General features: G+C 37.4%; 1 protein-coding gene across 1 annotated transcript in view; it reads right to left on the bottom strand.

The window, feature by feature from the left end:
- The window catches only part of TTK (TTK protein kinase), a 48816-nt gene extending 42063 nt beyond the window's left edge, over nucleotides 1–6753 (bottom strand). Inside the window, 5 exon segments of the mRNA XM_017847911.1 lie at nucleotides 1848–1954; nucleotides 2637–2859; nucleotides 4693–4748; nucleotides 4750–4843; nucleotides 5958–6753. Coding sequence (XP_017703400.1) covers nucleotides 1848–1954; nucleotides 2637–2859; nucleotides 4693–4748; nucleotides 4750–4843; nucleotides 5958–6213 — 736 coding nt within the window. The 5' untranslated portion in view covers nucleotides 6214–6753.
- Nucleotides 6754–16915: the final 10162 nt, after the last annotated feature.

The following is a 16915-nucleotide window of genomic DNA, read 5'->3' as shown; positions in this document are numbered from 1 at the left end:
CAAAAGAATTTTGGGGGAAAAATATAATAAATACAGATTAATCTTTAGCTATCACACTCAGCTATATCAGCCTGAAAAAGAATGCAGAATAACTGAGGAACTATCATAATTGTCTTTCTGAGTATGGACAGATTACCAAACAAATTGGTAAACTTACCCCTAGCATTTGACTTATATTAAATGTATACATCACATATCTTACAGAATATTATCAACATTTATGGGAGCCACTGAACTATGCTATGCACTTGGCACTTAGGGTATAAAAATGCTTAGGAGATGATCTCTAGCTTCTGGTAGTTTATAAATTTTAAAAATATCTTTGATAGTGATTAAGTCTACATTTATTCAGTAGTGGTAGAATTTCATATGTTGTGTATTTTAGCACAACAAAAGAGAGAAAGGCTTAGATTAGAATTAAGAAGCTTAATTAATCAGAGAGCTTAGTACTGAGATCTGAGATTTCTTTAAGAATCTGGTAAAAACTGAAATGTCCTCCATCCCTATTAAAATACACACACAACAGACTGTGCATAGGATTTCAGGGATGTTGCATTATTTCCTGACAGCCAAGCCATCAACTGTGCTCAAAATAATCATAATTTGACCACAATGCACTACTGTGCAATGCATTTGACCACACTGCATCACTGTGCATTACCACCACACTGCAGATAAAGTGGTACAGATAAAGTTCATCTTTTTTTACAGATAACTCAATTTAAGAGTTTCAATATTTATGTGTTCTAAAGATGTAAAATTTATGGTTGTTATTGAGAGCCACAATACCTCAAGAAATTTTGAAGCAGAATGGAGAGAAAGAAGCCTTGCCAAATTTTCTCTAACAAGCAAGGAGGAATCCATTTTTCTAAGGAAGAAAGGGATAATAGTTCTAAAAAGTAACCTGACAGAGCAAAGGACATATTGGAGAAGACAATTACTAGGACTCAGAAATCATCTGAATGGGTAAAAATTTAGAGTTCTCATATCATTTCTGAGTCATATAATTCTCTTCTCCAGCCTCAATCCTGGGGAATACTCTCCAGTGACCAATCCCTGCTATGGAAACCATCACGGGGATTCTTCCAATAGTGTTAATATGTTTATCACTGGCAGTAAACTGGATCACAGTTGTAGCAGAAACAAGGCAGTGGGAGAATGGAAACACCTAGCCAGAGAGCAGACTGAGGGTGTTATCAAAAGGCCCCAGAAAATGAGAAAAGACTAAAGAATGGCCAGGTTAAAAATGTCTTAGGAAGAGATTGTCTTGGTCTTACCCAAAAAAATCCAGACTAGGAAGAACCAAGTGAACAAGAAATAGTTTCTACAGCAGTTTACTTTTTTTATTTTAAAGAACTACCACTTAATGCTACACACACACACACACACACACACACACACACACACACACACACACAGTTTACCTGACCACCAAGCTACATAGCTACACTTTAATGTACACTTTGGTGCTATGAAACCATAGCATAAGAAAAGTTTATGTAAGCTCTAGATACTCAAGCTAGAGCTTAAATATCTGATATCCTTCTTCCTACAAATACTCAGTGAAGCAGCTACTTTCCTTTAGACGTTTCCTGAATCTAACTAGTAGCACATAGACAATGTTCGTGCTCATTTCCCTGGATTACTCTTTATACATGGAAAAGCTAGTATAACAGATATTCTCGGCAATTACATTTAGGTGGCATTTTCCGCCCCATATTCTCATCTGATCAACTTTAATGCCTTTTGACTCAAATTTCCACTTCATATATATGATTTAATATTAGGATGTAAGTTGTAGTAAGTTATCCTTTACTTAAAATTTGAATTTGACATTTTCAGATTACCTTGTGACAGTTCAAATTGTGCAAAAGATATATGAACAAAAGCAAATTTCTTGCAGTTTGCTCTGGCCATTTGAAAGTAGTCACGTGCATCATCTGGCTCTTGAATACTGTAATAAAAGATCTGAGTCAAAATTTAAGAAAAAGAACATCGCTACTTAAATTTGATAATGCTTCATTCAATTTTCCAAAAGACATGGGATATTGCTTTTCTCTGTGGATAAAATTAAATACTAGTAAGTTATATTTTTTAAAAAATCTTTAGGCCGTGGTGCGGTGGCCAAGCCTGATATCCCAGCACTTTGGGAGGCCCGAGACAGGCGGATCACGAGGTCAAGATCGAGACCATCCTGGGCTTAACACGGTGACCCCGTCATCTACTAAAAAACCAAAAACTAGCCGGGCGAGGTGGCGGGCGCCTGTAAGTCTCAGCTACTCGGGAGCTGAGGAGGAGAATGGCGTAACCCGGGAGGGAGCTGCAGTGAGCTGAGATCCAGCCACTGCACTCTCAGCCTGGGCGACAGAGCAAGACTCGTCTCAAAAAAAAATAATATAAAAATAAAAAATAAATAAATAAAAAATAAAAATCTTTTTAGGCAGTATAAAATAAGTAAACTTTTGTGGAAATGTGCATAGAAAAGAGTTTACATTAGACTCTTGTTAACTATAAGCAGAAGTATTTGGAAAAAAAATATTAATTTTCTCACAATACTGACATGTTTTTTTCTCTCTTTGCAATGTAGTTACATATTATGTAACATAGTTAAACATAGTTAAAATGCTAGTACTTACGCTTTTAATTCAGCAAATCTCACTTGAATTCTAGCAAAACTCTCATTTTGGCCATATTTATCTGGGGGAAGTGCTTCAATTGCTTGACTGTAACGACCAATCAATTTATTTAAAAGAGCATCACTTAGAGGAACACTGTTTTTCTCTAGTTTCAGCAACAAACTCAACCAGTCCTCTGGGCTGTTTGCCATCATCATAATTTGGTTAACAGTTCCCGAGTTATCTAAATAAGGGGAACAAAATATATCACAAGAGAAGACATAAAACAAATGCCAAATTGCAATTTTCCTTCAAAATATAGTCAAGCATTTGTACTCTCAGTATCAACGTACATAAAGTCCTTATAATACTTTTTAAAATTGTAAAAGTTCATATAAATATAAGTAACTTATTTATTGTATATTTATCTTTTATCTAGGTATACTTTATCCAAAAGTTACATATTTTGAAGAAAAGAAAAAATTTGAAAATAAGTGGGATTTTTTGTAAGTAGCCTTTAAAAATTGGATGTAGTTTAAGAAAAATTTTATGCTGTTGCAGGATAACTACAATTTTAGCATCCTACCTATCCATAGAAAACTAAATCTCTCCCACCACCACCTGTACTAATTAACTTAGAAAATTCTCCCATCAATGATTTATTCATTAAACTTACTGCTCTGGTCCTAATAGAACCTTCTTTACAGCCTTACTCATTCAACATTATCTCTGTATACCTCATACTTACTTGTAAAACAACCAAACCAGCTTTCCAATAAAAAAATAAACAAATGATATAATCATTTTCTTTTCTCCAAGTAACCTGTATTTCTCCTAGAGGCCCTGATAATTTCTTAGTCCAACAAACTCATAGTTACCATGGTGTAGACCTTTGGAATTTATAGGACCTCTAGTGACGGTCAGGTTTCTCTCTGTGGAACCCCAACCAACAGAAACAGCAAGAATAATCTTCAGACCAAATTTTCACACTGTAATGTACTTTTTAGTTTCTTCAGTGTTAGTTTTTTAAAAAGATAACTTGAATGTCAGTCTTCTGTTCAGGATATTTTGGTTATTACTAAGCATTATTAAATTCAGATTTCCAGAGAAGCTATCATTCCGTCTATAAATTTCAGTCACTTTCAACAAAGCCTACATCTTTACTTTTACAAATAAAATTTGTTTCCACTTTCTACTAAAATATAGTACATGCATAACTTTGCTTTGTCATTTTAAATTTAATTTGGTCTGACCTTAATTTTCTATTTTTACCTCCTACTGCTTTCCTAAGAAATTAGTCTGTGAAATGCCTAAAAACACACATTGCCATCTGTGGCTTTGCAGATACATTCCTCATGCCTGAGTACCCTATTCTTCCTCTAATCAACAAATAAAACATTTGTGTTTTATCATGCTAGTATTCCTATGATGCCAAGCATACATTACAGTGCAGCATAGTGAATATATAAATTCTCACCTAGAAAGAAACTATGGTTTCAAGCACCTTTGAATCTTCCTCAATACTTAAAATACTCAATTGCCTTGATGTACAACCTTTGTTAGTGTGACATAATTAAGTACAATTATACTCTATTAAGACTTTGCTTAACACCAAAACTATCATTTTCTAGGTTTTTTCAAAGTGAACATTGTCAGCCACCATGATTAGATCACAGGTTCTTCCACTTATTTTCAATGTCTCATCTATTTAATGGTTAGTATACATGTAACAAAATTATCCAAAGGTCACCATTCAAATGACCAACCATTTGAAATACAGTAAAGAATGAGACTTCTGAGCTAATACTTTTAGAAGAACTAGAGTATTAAACTCTGGGCACCTTCACCCATTAATCATTGTTCAGTAAATGTTTAAGTACCTACCTATCATGTGCCAGACACCAAGGTTCTGTGGATATAACAGATAAAAACCCTGCCCTCATGCAGCCTACATTCCAGTGGAGGTGAAAAACAATAAACACATGGGTAAATTATAAATAAAGTGATTAGTACTATTTATTTACCTTAGAGGACACCCAACAAACAGTTACTAACTTAAAAGAAAAGAAAAACTCACCTGTAGTGTCAGCAGAAATTTTATTCAAGCTTAGTTCATCAGTAAGGTCTTCATTTTAAACTTATTTTAATGTCTCTCACTTTGTTCATTATGGAATCAATTGTCAATTCTCTGCCACTTAAATCCTCGGACTCCATTTCTAAGAAAAAAACTGAACTAGTCATAATTCCTATTTAGCATCAAAGAAAAAAAATGTGCTGGCTTTTTAGAACCCAGACGACTAAAGCATTCATTTTGTGAACACATCTAAATGCAGCTATTACTAGGCTAATATTAATGGAGCTAAGTGCACAACAACAAGGTACACATCTTTGTAATTTATTCAGCAAAGTTTCATAGGCCAAGTACACTTTTTTCCCCCAATATAACATCAATGACGTCACACTTTAGAAATCACTCTAGAAATCTGTAAATTTAGTGTCACTTAAAAAAATATGATGGAGTGTTTGCTTGGATTCTGGAAGCTACATACATATAAAGATTGTTTAGATTCTGGTAGTGACATAGGCAAAGAATTTGTTTGGCAACGAGAATAACAATTCTTTTATTCGCCTGCTTTACGTGAGTAAATCTTCACAGTGCAAGTGCTTTCAAAGCAAAATATGAACATGATGGGGCTTTACTGATAATTAAGAAATCCACAGGTTTATTCTTGTGCATATCTAGCAGAATCATGATTTGCCACCTTAATCCAACACTAAGAAACTACTGTACTGGTACTGAGCACTTGCTTATCTGCATGGTGGTGGTGTTTGTTCAATAAAGTGTCTGCAGTCTTACTGTTAATCGTATCTTTGTGACTCTCAAACACCAACTCAGTGTGACTGATAACAATGCTGCCCCGTCTTTGGATTTAACAATGAAGAAGTCATAAAGTTGCAGCAAGGTATCACTCTACCTCTTAAGAAAGGTTTGAAAGGTAACTGTCAGATCACGGCCACCCCTTTCTTTCCCAGTTCCAACCCGCAAAACAAGAGAGACCGTCCTGTGGAAAACGATCTTGTGCGCAGGTACCCCACCACCCCTTCTTTCCAGCGTGGGCCACACCCACTTCTTACTTACTCAACAAAACCTCCTCCATCACCCCACCGGCCAGACGCGCAGAGGCACTGAGACCTCCCCTCCCCCTCCAGCTCGTTTAGCCGCGTCGCATTCCCGGCTGCAAGCTGCCCCCAACTCGCCCCACCCCTCACCGACCAGCGTTGACAATGAGCCCCTACACCGGTTGCAGCCGTTCCTCAGTGCGCCGGTGAGAGAGAACTTACCTACTGGAAGCGGCGCTGGGGAAATGAAAAGATGGAACCCAAACTCCTTTCCGCAAACACGTTTGAATTTCCCCGTCGCTATCTCTACCGTCTCCAGTTGGTCAATGCTAGCCACGTAGAAGCGTCTGTCGTGATTGGTTCGTGTGCGACGGGGCCGCCCCTCCTCCTGCGTCAGGCGAAGCCCGCCCCGGAAGAGCCCGCGGCCCCGTCCGCACCGGTGAGGTTCCTGGGTTGGTAGGGTGCTGGCACTTTGCATGCCTTCCCCGGGCGCCAGTGGGCAGGCTTTCCTGCTCTTTCCAGTTTAACCAGGCCGAATTTTTGCCTGGGAGGTAGCCACTCCCGGGCAAACCTACCTGGTGAGAGGAATATAGGGGCGGGGACGGCTGCTCCCAGCATCCGGACCTAAAAGATGCACCTTGGGCCAGCTCTTTACTGACCCCACCGCCACCCTTCTCCTTTGTTCCACGCGGTACTCACAGCCCGGCTTAGAGAGGATGTGGCAAAAAAGGATCTTTAACTGGGCTACGTTCAGCCCTGCCGCCAGCTCAAGTATTTCAGTGCTTTTTATTCTTGAGCTTCCGCTTATGCCCTTCCATTATCCTTAAATGACTCATTGCTTTGTCTTCAAGCCAGGACCCTCCCCCTTGTCAAAATTCTGCGCAGAACTCAAGCGCCCATCATGATTGCCCTGCCTGAACTCGCCTTATCAGCCCACCTCCCTCCGAGCCTGCCCCACTTAAGAGCTCAGGTGTCCTCAGGGGTAAAAACATCTCCCTAGTAATCTTCGCGGGTGCGAGGCTCTGCCGCTAAGTGGCTTTGTGGTCCAGGGCAACAGTTACTCCTCGTCTGCAAAATTAAAAGGGATGTGACTGTTGTGCCAGCATTATGACATATGTTCGGTGGTAGGACGGGTTGGTTTTGTGTATGTATAGGAAACTAACTGCAGCTGTCACTTGTTAACTCTAAAGCTGTCCTTAGAACCCTCACATTCCCAGCTCTGGATAGTCACCCAGTCAGCATCAGAGGAGCCCTTCTCAGTCACTTAATGCATCTTTCTGTGTCAGCTAGCTGGTATTTCTGCTTCAGCAGAGCAGAAATGACTTGCTATGCCATGGTTGGCTAATCACTTACCTTTGCACCATTGCATCTAATGCTGCTTTTGCCTGGAAAGAATTTATTATTCCTCCAATTTTCGTTGATCTGTTTGCGGCCTGATCTCAAAGCTTGCATTTTCCTGAAAATACTGTTGCTGGGCGACCTCACCCTAACACTTCTTTCTGTACTCTCGTTTGGTGGGCTCCTTCAGTCTTCTATCTTTAAATACCATCTATATGTTGATGGCTCCCAAATGTTTATCACCGGCTGAGCTCTCCTCAACTCCATACTCAGATATCCACTGCCTACTTATTGTCTTCACTTACATGTCTCATACGCATCTTGAACTCAAAATGTCCAAAACCAAGCCCCTGATATTCCTACCCAAACATGTTTTTTACAAAATCTAAAAACACAAATTCATTGTCCTAAATTTTTTAGCCCCAAAACCTTTGTGTCATCCTGATCCCTTATCTAATTCATAAGCAGATTGAGTCAGGGCTAGCACAAGAGATTCCTGGACTCCTACCAGTTCTCCCCACCTCCACTGCCACCACTTTAGTCCAAGGCACCTTCATCACTTACCTGATGGTAACTGCAGTCATCTCAATTTATTCTCTGACATAGCAAAGTCATCTTAAATCAGATTATGTCACTACTTTGCTCAAAACCCTTCAGTGCTCCCTTTCTAGCTCGGAATAAAATCAAAAGTCCTTATGATGGTCTGTGACTATTGAGCACTTGAATATGTCTAGTGCAACTGGGAACTGAATTTTTAAATTAATTAACCTTAATTGATTAAATTAAATTTAGATTTAAATTTGAAAACTGATATCTAATGGGATTATTTTAAACTTTTAAAGTAATTTTTTTTGCTTTTTTCTAAACTTGCATTAGTCATGAATTTATTGGAAGACTTTTAAGTATACTTGGAACAACCTAAGTATATGAACCTACTTTTTCAACTGTAAATTTTGTGAGATGCAAATGCAGATGAAGTATTTCCAATGAAAGTGTCTGAGTAAGAAATGTGATGTACTGTTAAGTATAAAATACACTCTGGATTTTGAAGACTGAATAAGAAAAGTAATAAACATTGATAATTTTAAAAATATCAATTACAGGTTAAAATGATATTTTTGCTATATTGAGTTAAATAAAATATATTATTAAAATTAATACACCCCATCACAGACCAGAGGAGACTAAGAAGACATGACAACTAAATGCACTGTGATATCGTAAACTGGATCCTGAAACAGGAGGATGACATTAATGGAAAAATTAGTAAAATTCAAATAAAGTCTGAGGTTTAGTTAATGATAATGCACCAATGTTGGTTTCTTGGTTTTGAAAAATGCATCACAGTAATGCAAGATCTTAACAACAGAAAAACTGAATGAACAGTCTGCAGCAATTCTCCATACTATTTAATACATTTGGAATTTTTTGTAAATTAAGAATTATTCAAAAATAAAAAGCTTATGAAAATGTAATTTCACCTGTTTTACACTTTAATATGACTGGTAGGAAATTGAAAATTACATATATGGCTTACATTGTATTTCCATTGGACAGTGGTGATCTGTAAAATCCTACAGTTTTACCTATTTGACCTATTTATTTCTCGTTTATTTTCTGACTCTCCAAACTTTACCCCCACTAGAATGTAAACTCCATAGTACAGGAATTTTTGTCTATTTTGTTCATTACAGCATCCTTAGTGCTTAGAACGGTGCCTGGTACATTTGTAGGCACTTAGTAAATGTTAGCTAAATACGTTTACAACCATTAGAGTATTTAAGAATCCTATTTTATTTAACACATTTGTATACTTCTTGCATCACAATTTCTCATTTGGCTTAAAATCAGCTGCGTCTGACAGTGAATAAACTTTTTCATTTTCAGAGTCAAGCCTTTCACAAAGCAATAAAATTAGCCATAAGATTATGACTTATTTTAAGATGGTAAGTTTCACATTTTTGTCACATAAATGAAAGTTTGAACCATTTAACTTTGTCATTAGCATCATGTCACTTTTTTTGCTAATCTTTGACTTTTCAGTCAGCACAGCTGCCTTTTTTATTCCATTGTTTATTTACTTATTTATTTTAATCCCCTCCAAGGAATTTTTATTCAATTATTGAGGTCATTGTTACACAAGCTCAGTAAGGCCCAGACTTTGATTTTAGGAACTATTTATTATACATGGATTTATTTTATGCATATGCAAAAGTTAAATTTCTGATCAATAATAAATCCAGTTCTTACAGCATGCAATCAGTTGTGTGCTGCTTTATGGTGGTTTATTCTGGATAAAACATTACTAGTGTTTGCTGATTTTAGTGCATTTAGGAGTGAGCCCATAAGAATGCTGAGAATTGTATGAATACTGTCAGGAAAGCTAACTATCACAGAATGGACCAAGCCATACACGAAATAAAAGAAAATAATGCCAAGGACAGGTAACAACATACCTCATGGATCACAAAGAAAAACAGCAATGACACTTTAGATTATGTTCTACAAAGGAAAACAGCAGTGAGAAGTTAGGACCACTACTTGGACATCAGGTATTATTTAATCATGAAGGCAACAAACTATGCTAACAAATAACAGAAGAAAAGTAGGATTCTCAGTTCCTATTTTTCTTTTTTCTCCAATATGAAGAATAGTAGTCAGACTGGCAATCTTAAAAATAAATAAATACAGGACAGGTTATATAAGAAAGACATTTAAATTCCATTCAAATTCTCTGAGACAAATGTGTGTGTGTGTGTGAGAGAGAGAGAGAGAGAGAGAGAGAGAGAGAGAGAGAGAGAGTGAGTGTCTGGCTCTGTCACCCAGGCTGGAGTGCGGTGGTGTAATCTTGGTTCTCTGCAACTTCTACCTCCTGAACTCAAGCCATCCTTCCACCTGAGACTCCCAAGTAACTGGTACTACAGGTGCATGCCACTATGCCTGACTAATTGTTGTATTTTTTGTAGAGACAGGGTTTTGCCATGTTGCCCAGGCTGTTCTCAAACTCCTGAGCTCAAGCAATGCACCTGTCTGGGCCTCCCAAAGTGCAGGGAGCATTGTGATGGTCTGTGACTACCATCACACCTGGCCATAATTTTTTAAAAAATTTATCTGGGTTGGGTGCATGGCTCATGCCTGTAATCCCAACACTTGGGGAGGCCGAGGAGGAGCAGATCACCTGAGGTCAGGAGTTCGAGAACAGCCTGACCAACATGGAGAAACCCAGTCTTTACTAAAAATACAAAATCAGCCGGGCGTGCTGGTGCATGCCTGTAATCCCAGTTAAACAGAAGGCTGAAGCAGGAGAGTAGCTTGAACCTGGGAGGCAGAGGTTGCGGTGAGCCGAGATCTCGGCATTGCGCTCCAGACTAGGCAACAAGAACGAAACTCTGTCTCAAAAAAAAGAAAAAAAAAATTATCCATACAGTTTCAGTCTCTGCTATATAGAAACAGCCTCACATAGTTGGTTAATATACCAAAATATCCTGAAGAAAATAAGCAGGATATTGAAAAAAAATGTGCAAATATAATCCCAGAAACATTGCTGGCAATCTCTGAAAAGTCATAGTAAGTAGAAGCAATGATAGAAAGCCAGAAAGGGATGGACAAGTCTTACCTTTTTGGAAAAGGTAGAATTTGGAAGCTATTAATCTGTATAATCTCAGTGTAGATTTTAGACCCATTCTGAGATCAATTACAGAACTGTTTGGAAGCAAAGAACTCTAGAAACCAACATGAATGCATTAAGAGCAGGCCATATAGAATACACTACGTTCTGATTTTGATTGTTTCTATATTTCGAAAAGGGAAGGCCATAAATACAGAATATCTTAACTTTGGCAAATAAAATGATAAAGGCTCTCTTATTGTTTTTGTGGAAGAAAGGAGCAAGTAATTCCCATACAGTTAATGTGAAGTAGTTCTGCAACTCTGAATCATTTTTCTCAAAGATCATTTGTTAATGGTTTGAGGAGAACTTCAGGTTGATCCCTAGTAGAAGTCCTCAGAACTCTGTCTGCAGTTTTATTCTAAACTACATATCTGTGTGACAAACATATAAAAATAATGCTTAACTTTTCATATTAATTAAAACAAAAAAATACAAAATTAGAAGATACTTTAAAAGGACAAAGTTGATAATATGCAATTTATAGAGATAAATGTAAGTCTGTACATTTAGATTTCTAAAAATAATAAAATTCTCAAATACACAATTAGAGACTGGCCAAGATGAAGAAACATGGTCCAGATTTATCCTCTGGAAACAACAGTAACAACAAAAACTATACAAAATAAATGAAATAATGGTTTTCAAGCATCAGACATCAGGCAATACAGTACAGTGATCCTTAAGAATAGTGAAACAAACGAGTCATAATGTTGCCTCCAGATTACTTACTGGTGAGAGTTTCCAAGTTTCAGTGTACAAAGGGAGAACCCAGGCATTGCCTGGTATTCTAAAGTTGAGAAGATGGAGGTCATAGTCTGGAATGGCCAAGGCAGGTGAAGTTCACAGGACAGAGTACCAGAGAAAAAGAGCAGAACACAGAGAGAATTCTGGAAATCTGCAGAGAATGTCTGTGAGTCTCCAGCTCTGTACTGGTAAGTGCAAGTGTGTGTGGAAACTATCCCAAGACCAGGGGAAAATAACAACCATGGGAAAGAATAAAAGGGAGTAATATCAAGAGCTCATAAATGTCAAGAAATAGTTTTTGTTCACAAAGCAACAAGTAGAAGACTGATGATAGTGCCTTAGAACTGGGGCAAAATTAGCCCTACAGCACGCAATGGCTCAGTCTATAAAAGCTTATGAGCAAACCTTAAAAGGATCAGACAAAGCTCTAGAATATTTATAGAAATACAAGAAAATCCAACTGGGTCACATTTATAATGTCTGGCATTAAAAAATTACTAGACATTAAGCAGGAAAATGTAAATCTGAATGAGGAAGTGGGGGTGGAAATCAGTCAATTAAAACAGATGCAGATGTGGCACAGATTACCCACTTCATAGACAAACAGTAATTATAACTATTCCATATGTTCCAGAAATTAGAGGAAAGTGTAAACACATTAAAAAGAAATATGGAATATATGAGAAGATCAAAACAAATGTATAGAGATGAAAATGCAATGTCTGAAATAAAAATTATATGGGATAGGATTAATAGCAGATTACAGTCTGGAAAACAAAATATTCTAAACTTGAAAACATATCAATAATAAACTATGCAAAATAAGGCACAGAGAAGCAAAGAAACAAAAATACAAAGAACTTCAGTGAGTTGTAGAAAAACTTAATGTAGCATAATGTACATGTGATTGGAGTTTTCAAAAGAAAGAAGGGAGAATTGAAGAATATATTTGAAGAAAAAATGGCCAAAATTTGTTTAAATATGCTGAAAACTATAAACCAATTGAAGAAGTTCAACAGATTCTAAACACAATAAACTTCATGCAAACAACACCTGTGCACATTATTACATTGGACAAAACTAATGATAAAGAGAAAATATTAAAAGCAACCAGAGGAAAAATACATATTACATATAGATTGACAATCATAAGAATAACAGTAGACTTCTTGCCAGAAACAATGTAAGCTGGGCAACAAAGGAGTGACATCTTTAACCCTTTTCCCATTTAGGAGTAAAAACTACAGTGGCCTGCCAGCACTCATTTAATTTTACATAAACATGCTTTTCGAGGCTAAAGCCAATCTGACTTTCAATGTGAAAATAACATGTAAAAACTGCTCTTGGAGTTATTTCTAAACGTAACTAACATCAGAATTGTCTGAATCATCAGTATTGTCAATTTTGAAAAAATTGGATTCATCAAATGAATCATCAGCCAAAAACTGTTTGAGAATGATGTTAACATCACACCTAGAAATGCTGTGTTGGCCGGGCACAGTGGCTCATGCCTGTAATCCCAGCACTTTGGGAGGCTGAGACAGGTGGATCACAAGATCAGGAGATTGAAACCATCCTGGCTAACACGATGAAACCCCGTCTCTACTAAAAATAAAAATTTAGCCTGGCGTAGTGGCAGGAGCCGGTAGTCCCAGCTACTCGGGAGGCTGAGGCAGGAGAATGGCGTGAACCTGGGAAGCAGAGCTTGCAGTGAGCCGAGATTGTGCCACTGCACTCCAGACTGGGAGAGAGAGCAAGACTCGCCTCAAAAAAAAAAAAAAAGACAAAAAGAAATACTGTTTTCTAGGATTTGGCATTTTCAGCAATTGAGAATTACTATGTTTTGTAAATGGAAATACAAAACACCACTACTAAAAACAGAATATTGTAAATATTGTATTTATTTTTTATTTTTTTGAGACAGGGTCTTGCTCTGTTGCCCAAGCTGGAGTGCAGTGGTGCGGTCTCGGCTCACTGTAACCTCTGCCTCCCAGGTTCAAACAATTCTCCTGCCTCAGCCTTTGGAGTAGTTGGGATTACAGGTGTGCACCACCACGCCTGGCTAATTTTGTATTTTTAGGCTGTTCTCGAACTCCTGACCTCAAGTGATCTGCCTGCCTCAGCCTCCCAAAGGATTGGGATTACAGGTGTGAGCCACCTCACCTGCCCCAGAATGTTGTAAATATAATGATGTCTTTTATTTCCAAAGTCGGTATACTAGAATGATGCAAAAAAAAAAGTCAGATATTTTCTGGCAAAGTTATCTCAGGGTAAACACAACACCTGCAGACATGTATTATTGGGGCAAACAGGAAAAGGGTTAAAATACTGAAAGAAAAAGAAAAAAATTCTATAAACCTAGAATTGTTATTGCCAGCAAAAATACTGTTCACTATGAAGGGAAAATAAAGATTTTTTTCAGACATACAAAAGCCAAAATAATCCATCACCAGTAGAATGGCACTACAAAAATTATTAAAGGAAGCCTTCAGGCAGAAAAATTCTGAATCTACATAAAATAATAAAGAATAGGCCGGCGCGGTGGCTCAAGCCTGTAATCCCAGCACTTTGGGAGGCCGAGACAGGCGGATCACGAGGTCAGGAGATCGAGACCATCCTGGCTAACACGGTGAAAGCCCGTCTCTACTAAAAAATACAAGAAACTAGCTGGGCGAGGTGGCGGGCACCTGTAGTCCCAGCTACTCGGGAGGCTGAGGCAGGAGAATAGCGTAAACCTGGGAGGCGGAGCTTGCAGTGAGCTGAGATCCGGTCACTGCACTCCAGCCCGGGCGACAGAGCGAGGCTCCGTCTCAAAAAAAAAAATGAGATGTGAAAAGAAAGTATAATTACTTGTATCAATGCAGAAACTTTGAAAACATTCAACACATACATTCATGATAAAAACTCTCAGTAAACCAGGAATAGAAGAAAATGTCCTCAACTTGATAAAGACCATCTATAAAATATCTATAACTAACATCATACTACTNAATAAAGAATACTGGAAATGGTAAATATGTGGATATGTAAAAAGGTATTTTTCTTATTTTTGAAATCTCTTTAAGAGACAACTAAAGCAGGCTGAGTGCAGTGGCTCATGCCTGTAATCCCAGCACTTTGGGAGGCCAAGGCAGCCTGAGATCGCGCCGCTGCACTCCAGCCTAGGCAACAGAGTGAGATCCCATCTCAAAAAAAAAAAAAAAAAAAAAAAAGAGAGATAACGAAAGCAAAAGATAGTAACAATGCACTGTCAGGTTTATAACATATAGAGAAGTAAAACATGACAACACTCACACCCGTGATGGGAGGAGGAAAATGAAAGAGTATTATTTAAGGTTTGTTTCTACTATACATAAATTGGTATATTACTTGTGATAAGTTAAAGGTGAACTCTATAAACCTCCATTGTGTATCATGGTAACCACTAGCCACATGTAGCTCTTGAGTCCTTGAAATGTAATTGGTCCAAAATGAATGTGCTGTAAGTATAGAATACACACCATATTTCAAAGACATAGTGTAAAAAGTATAAAATTTACCATTAATATTTACTGTTATAAATCATTAATATTGATTATTATTAATTGAAATTATAATTGGGTATATTACTTTAAATAAAAATGGTCTTAAAATTAATTTCACCTGCTTCTTTTAGCTTTTAAAAGCATGACTTTTAGAAAACATGTAAATTGCATATGTGGCTCACATTATATATCTATTGCACAGTATTACTAGAAACCCTACAATAGCCACTAAAATCAAACAAACACAAGTAAAAACCAACAAAACAAACAAAAAACATAGCTACTAAGTGAACAAAAGAAAACAAAAAATATTCATTTAATACTAATGAAGCAGAGAAAGAGGAAAAGAGTGAAAAAGAACAGATAGGAAAATGGAAAAAAGATAGCAAAACAGGATATTTAAATCCACCTATATCAGTAATCACATTAATGTACATGATCAAATCTCCCCGAAAATGGTAGAGATTTTCGGATGTATAAAAAAGCAAACCAACTATCCACTGCCTTCACCAAACCCTTTTTAAATATGAAGGCACAAATAGGATAGAAATAAAATAAGGAAAAAGATACACCATGCTGTCATTACTAAACACTAAAACACTAAAATCAGAAACACCTATCATGGCACAGGTCTCTGAAAACAGACTTAAGAGTGTTTGGTTATCTAGGTGAATGGCCTTTGATCTCTGATCTTAGGTATATTTTGAAAGTATCCTCAGACATGGATCTAGAACAGAAATTCATCAGAAGTGAGTATGTCTGCTGGAAGTCTAGATAAAATGCTTTAAAGTTTAATCCTAGATTTTATATCACAATTCTTTAGAGAGCTGTGAAAATAGACATTATTTCTCTATGATTAACCATCAGAGAGAAATAGATTTTGACACATTTCATGGAACGAGCTATCGAGACAGGTCCCCAGATAGTTCAGAGTAGCTAATAAACAAAACATCTCTGCCAGAAACTACAGAGTGAAGAAATGAGATCTCATTGAAATAAATTGCCTAATCATTAGAATAAGTCCTCTAACTGCACAGCACTATCACCATGTTCTACATTCTTCATGCCCCCAGGTCACAGATCTGGATAAGAGGACCAAAACTAAAACAAGAAAGATAAACAGAAAATAAAAATGTAAAATAAAATGCTCTCCCATGATGTACTCTCTTAAGAGGTAAGTTGATATCCCTTATTGTTAGCCCAGTTTTGCATTGCTATACTGAGGCTGGGTAATTTATAAAGAAAAGAAGTTTAATTGATTCATGGTTCTACGGGCTGTATGAAAAGCATGGTGTCGACATCTGTTCAGCTTCTAGTGAAGGCCTCAGGAAGCTTACAATCATGGTGGAAAACAATGAGAAGCCAGAATGGCACATAGAAGGAGCAGAAGCAAGACAGAGAACGGACAGGTCCCAGACTCTTTTCCACAACTAGATCTCATGTGAACTGAGTAGGAACTCACTTATCACCAAGGGTATGGCACTAAGCCATTTATGACCTTTACTCCAGTTTCCAAAAACTTCCTCATTTCCATCTGAGACCTCCTCAGGCTGGCTTTCACTATCCCTATCTCTATCAGCATTTTGGTCACGATCATTTAACCAGTCTCTAAGAATTCAAAATTTTCCCTCATCTTTATGTCTTCTTCTGAGCCCTACAAACTCTTCCAGTTTCTCTGCTTATTGTCCAGTCCCAAAGCCACTTCCACATTTTCAGGTATCTTTATAGCAACACCCCACTCCTGGTACCAATTTTCTGTGTTAGGCTATTTTTGCATTGCTATAAAGGAATATTTTGAGGTTGTGTAATTTGTAAAGAAAAGAGGGCTGGGCATGGTGGTTCACACTTGTAATCCTAGCACTTTGGGAGGCCAAGGCAGATGGATGGCTTGAGATCAGGAGTTT

Source organism: Rhinopithecus bieti, unplaced genomic scaffold (assembly GCF_001698545.2).
Source record: "Rhinopithecus bieti isolate Rb0 unplaced genomic scaffold, ASM169854v2 scaffold_30463, whole genome shotgun sequence".
NCBI classification, from domain to species: Eukaryota; Metazoa; Chordata; class Mammalia; order Primates; family Cercopithecidae; genus Rhinopithecus; species Rhinopithecus bieti.
This window is presented reverse-complemented; position numbering and strand designations above follow the sequence as displayed.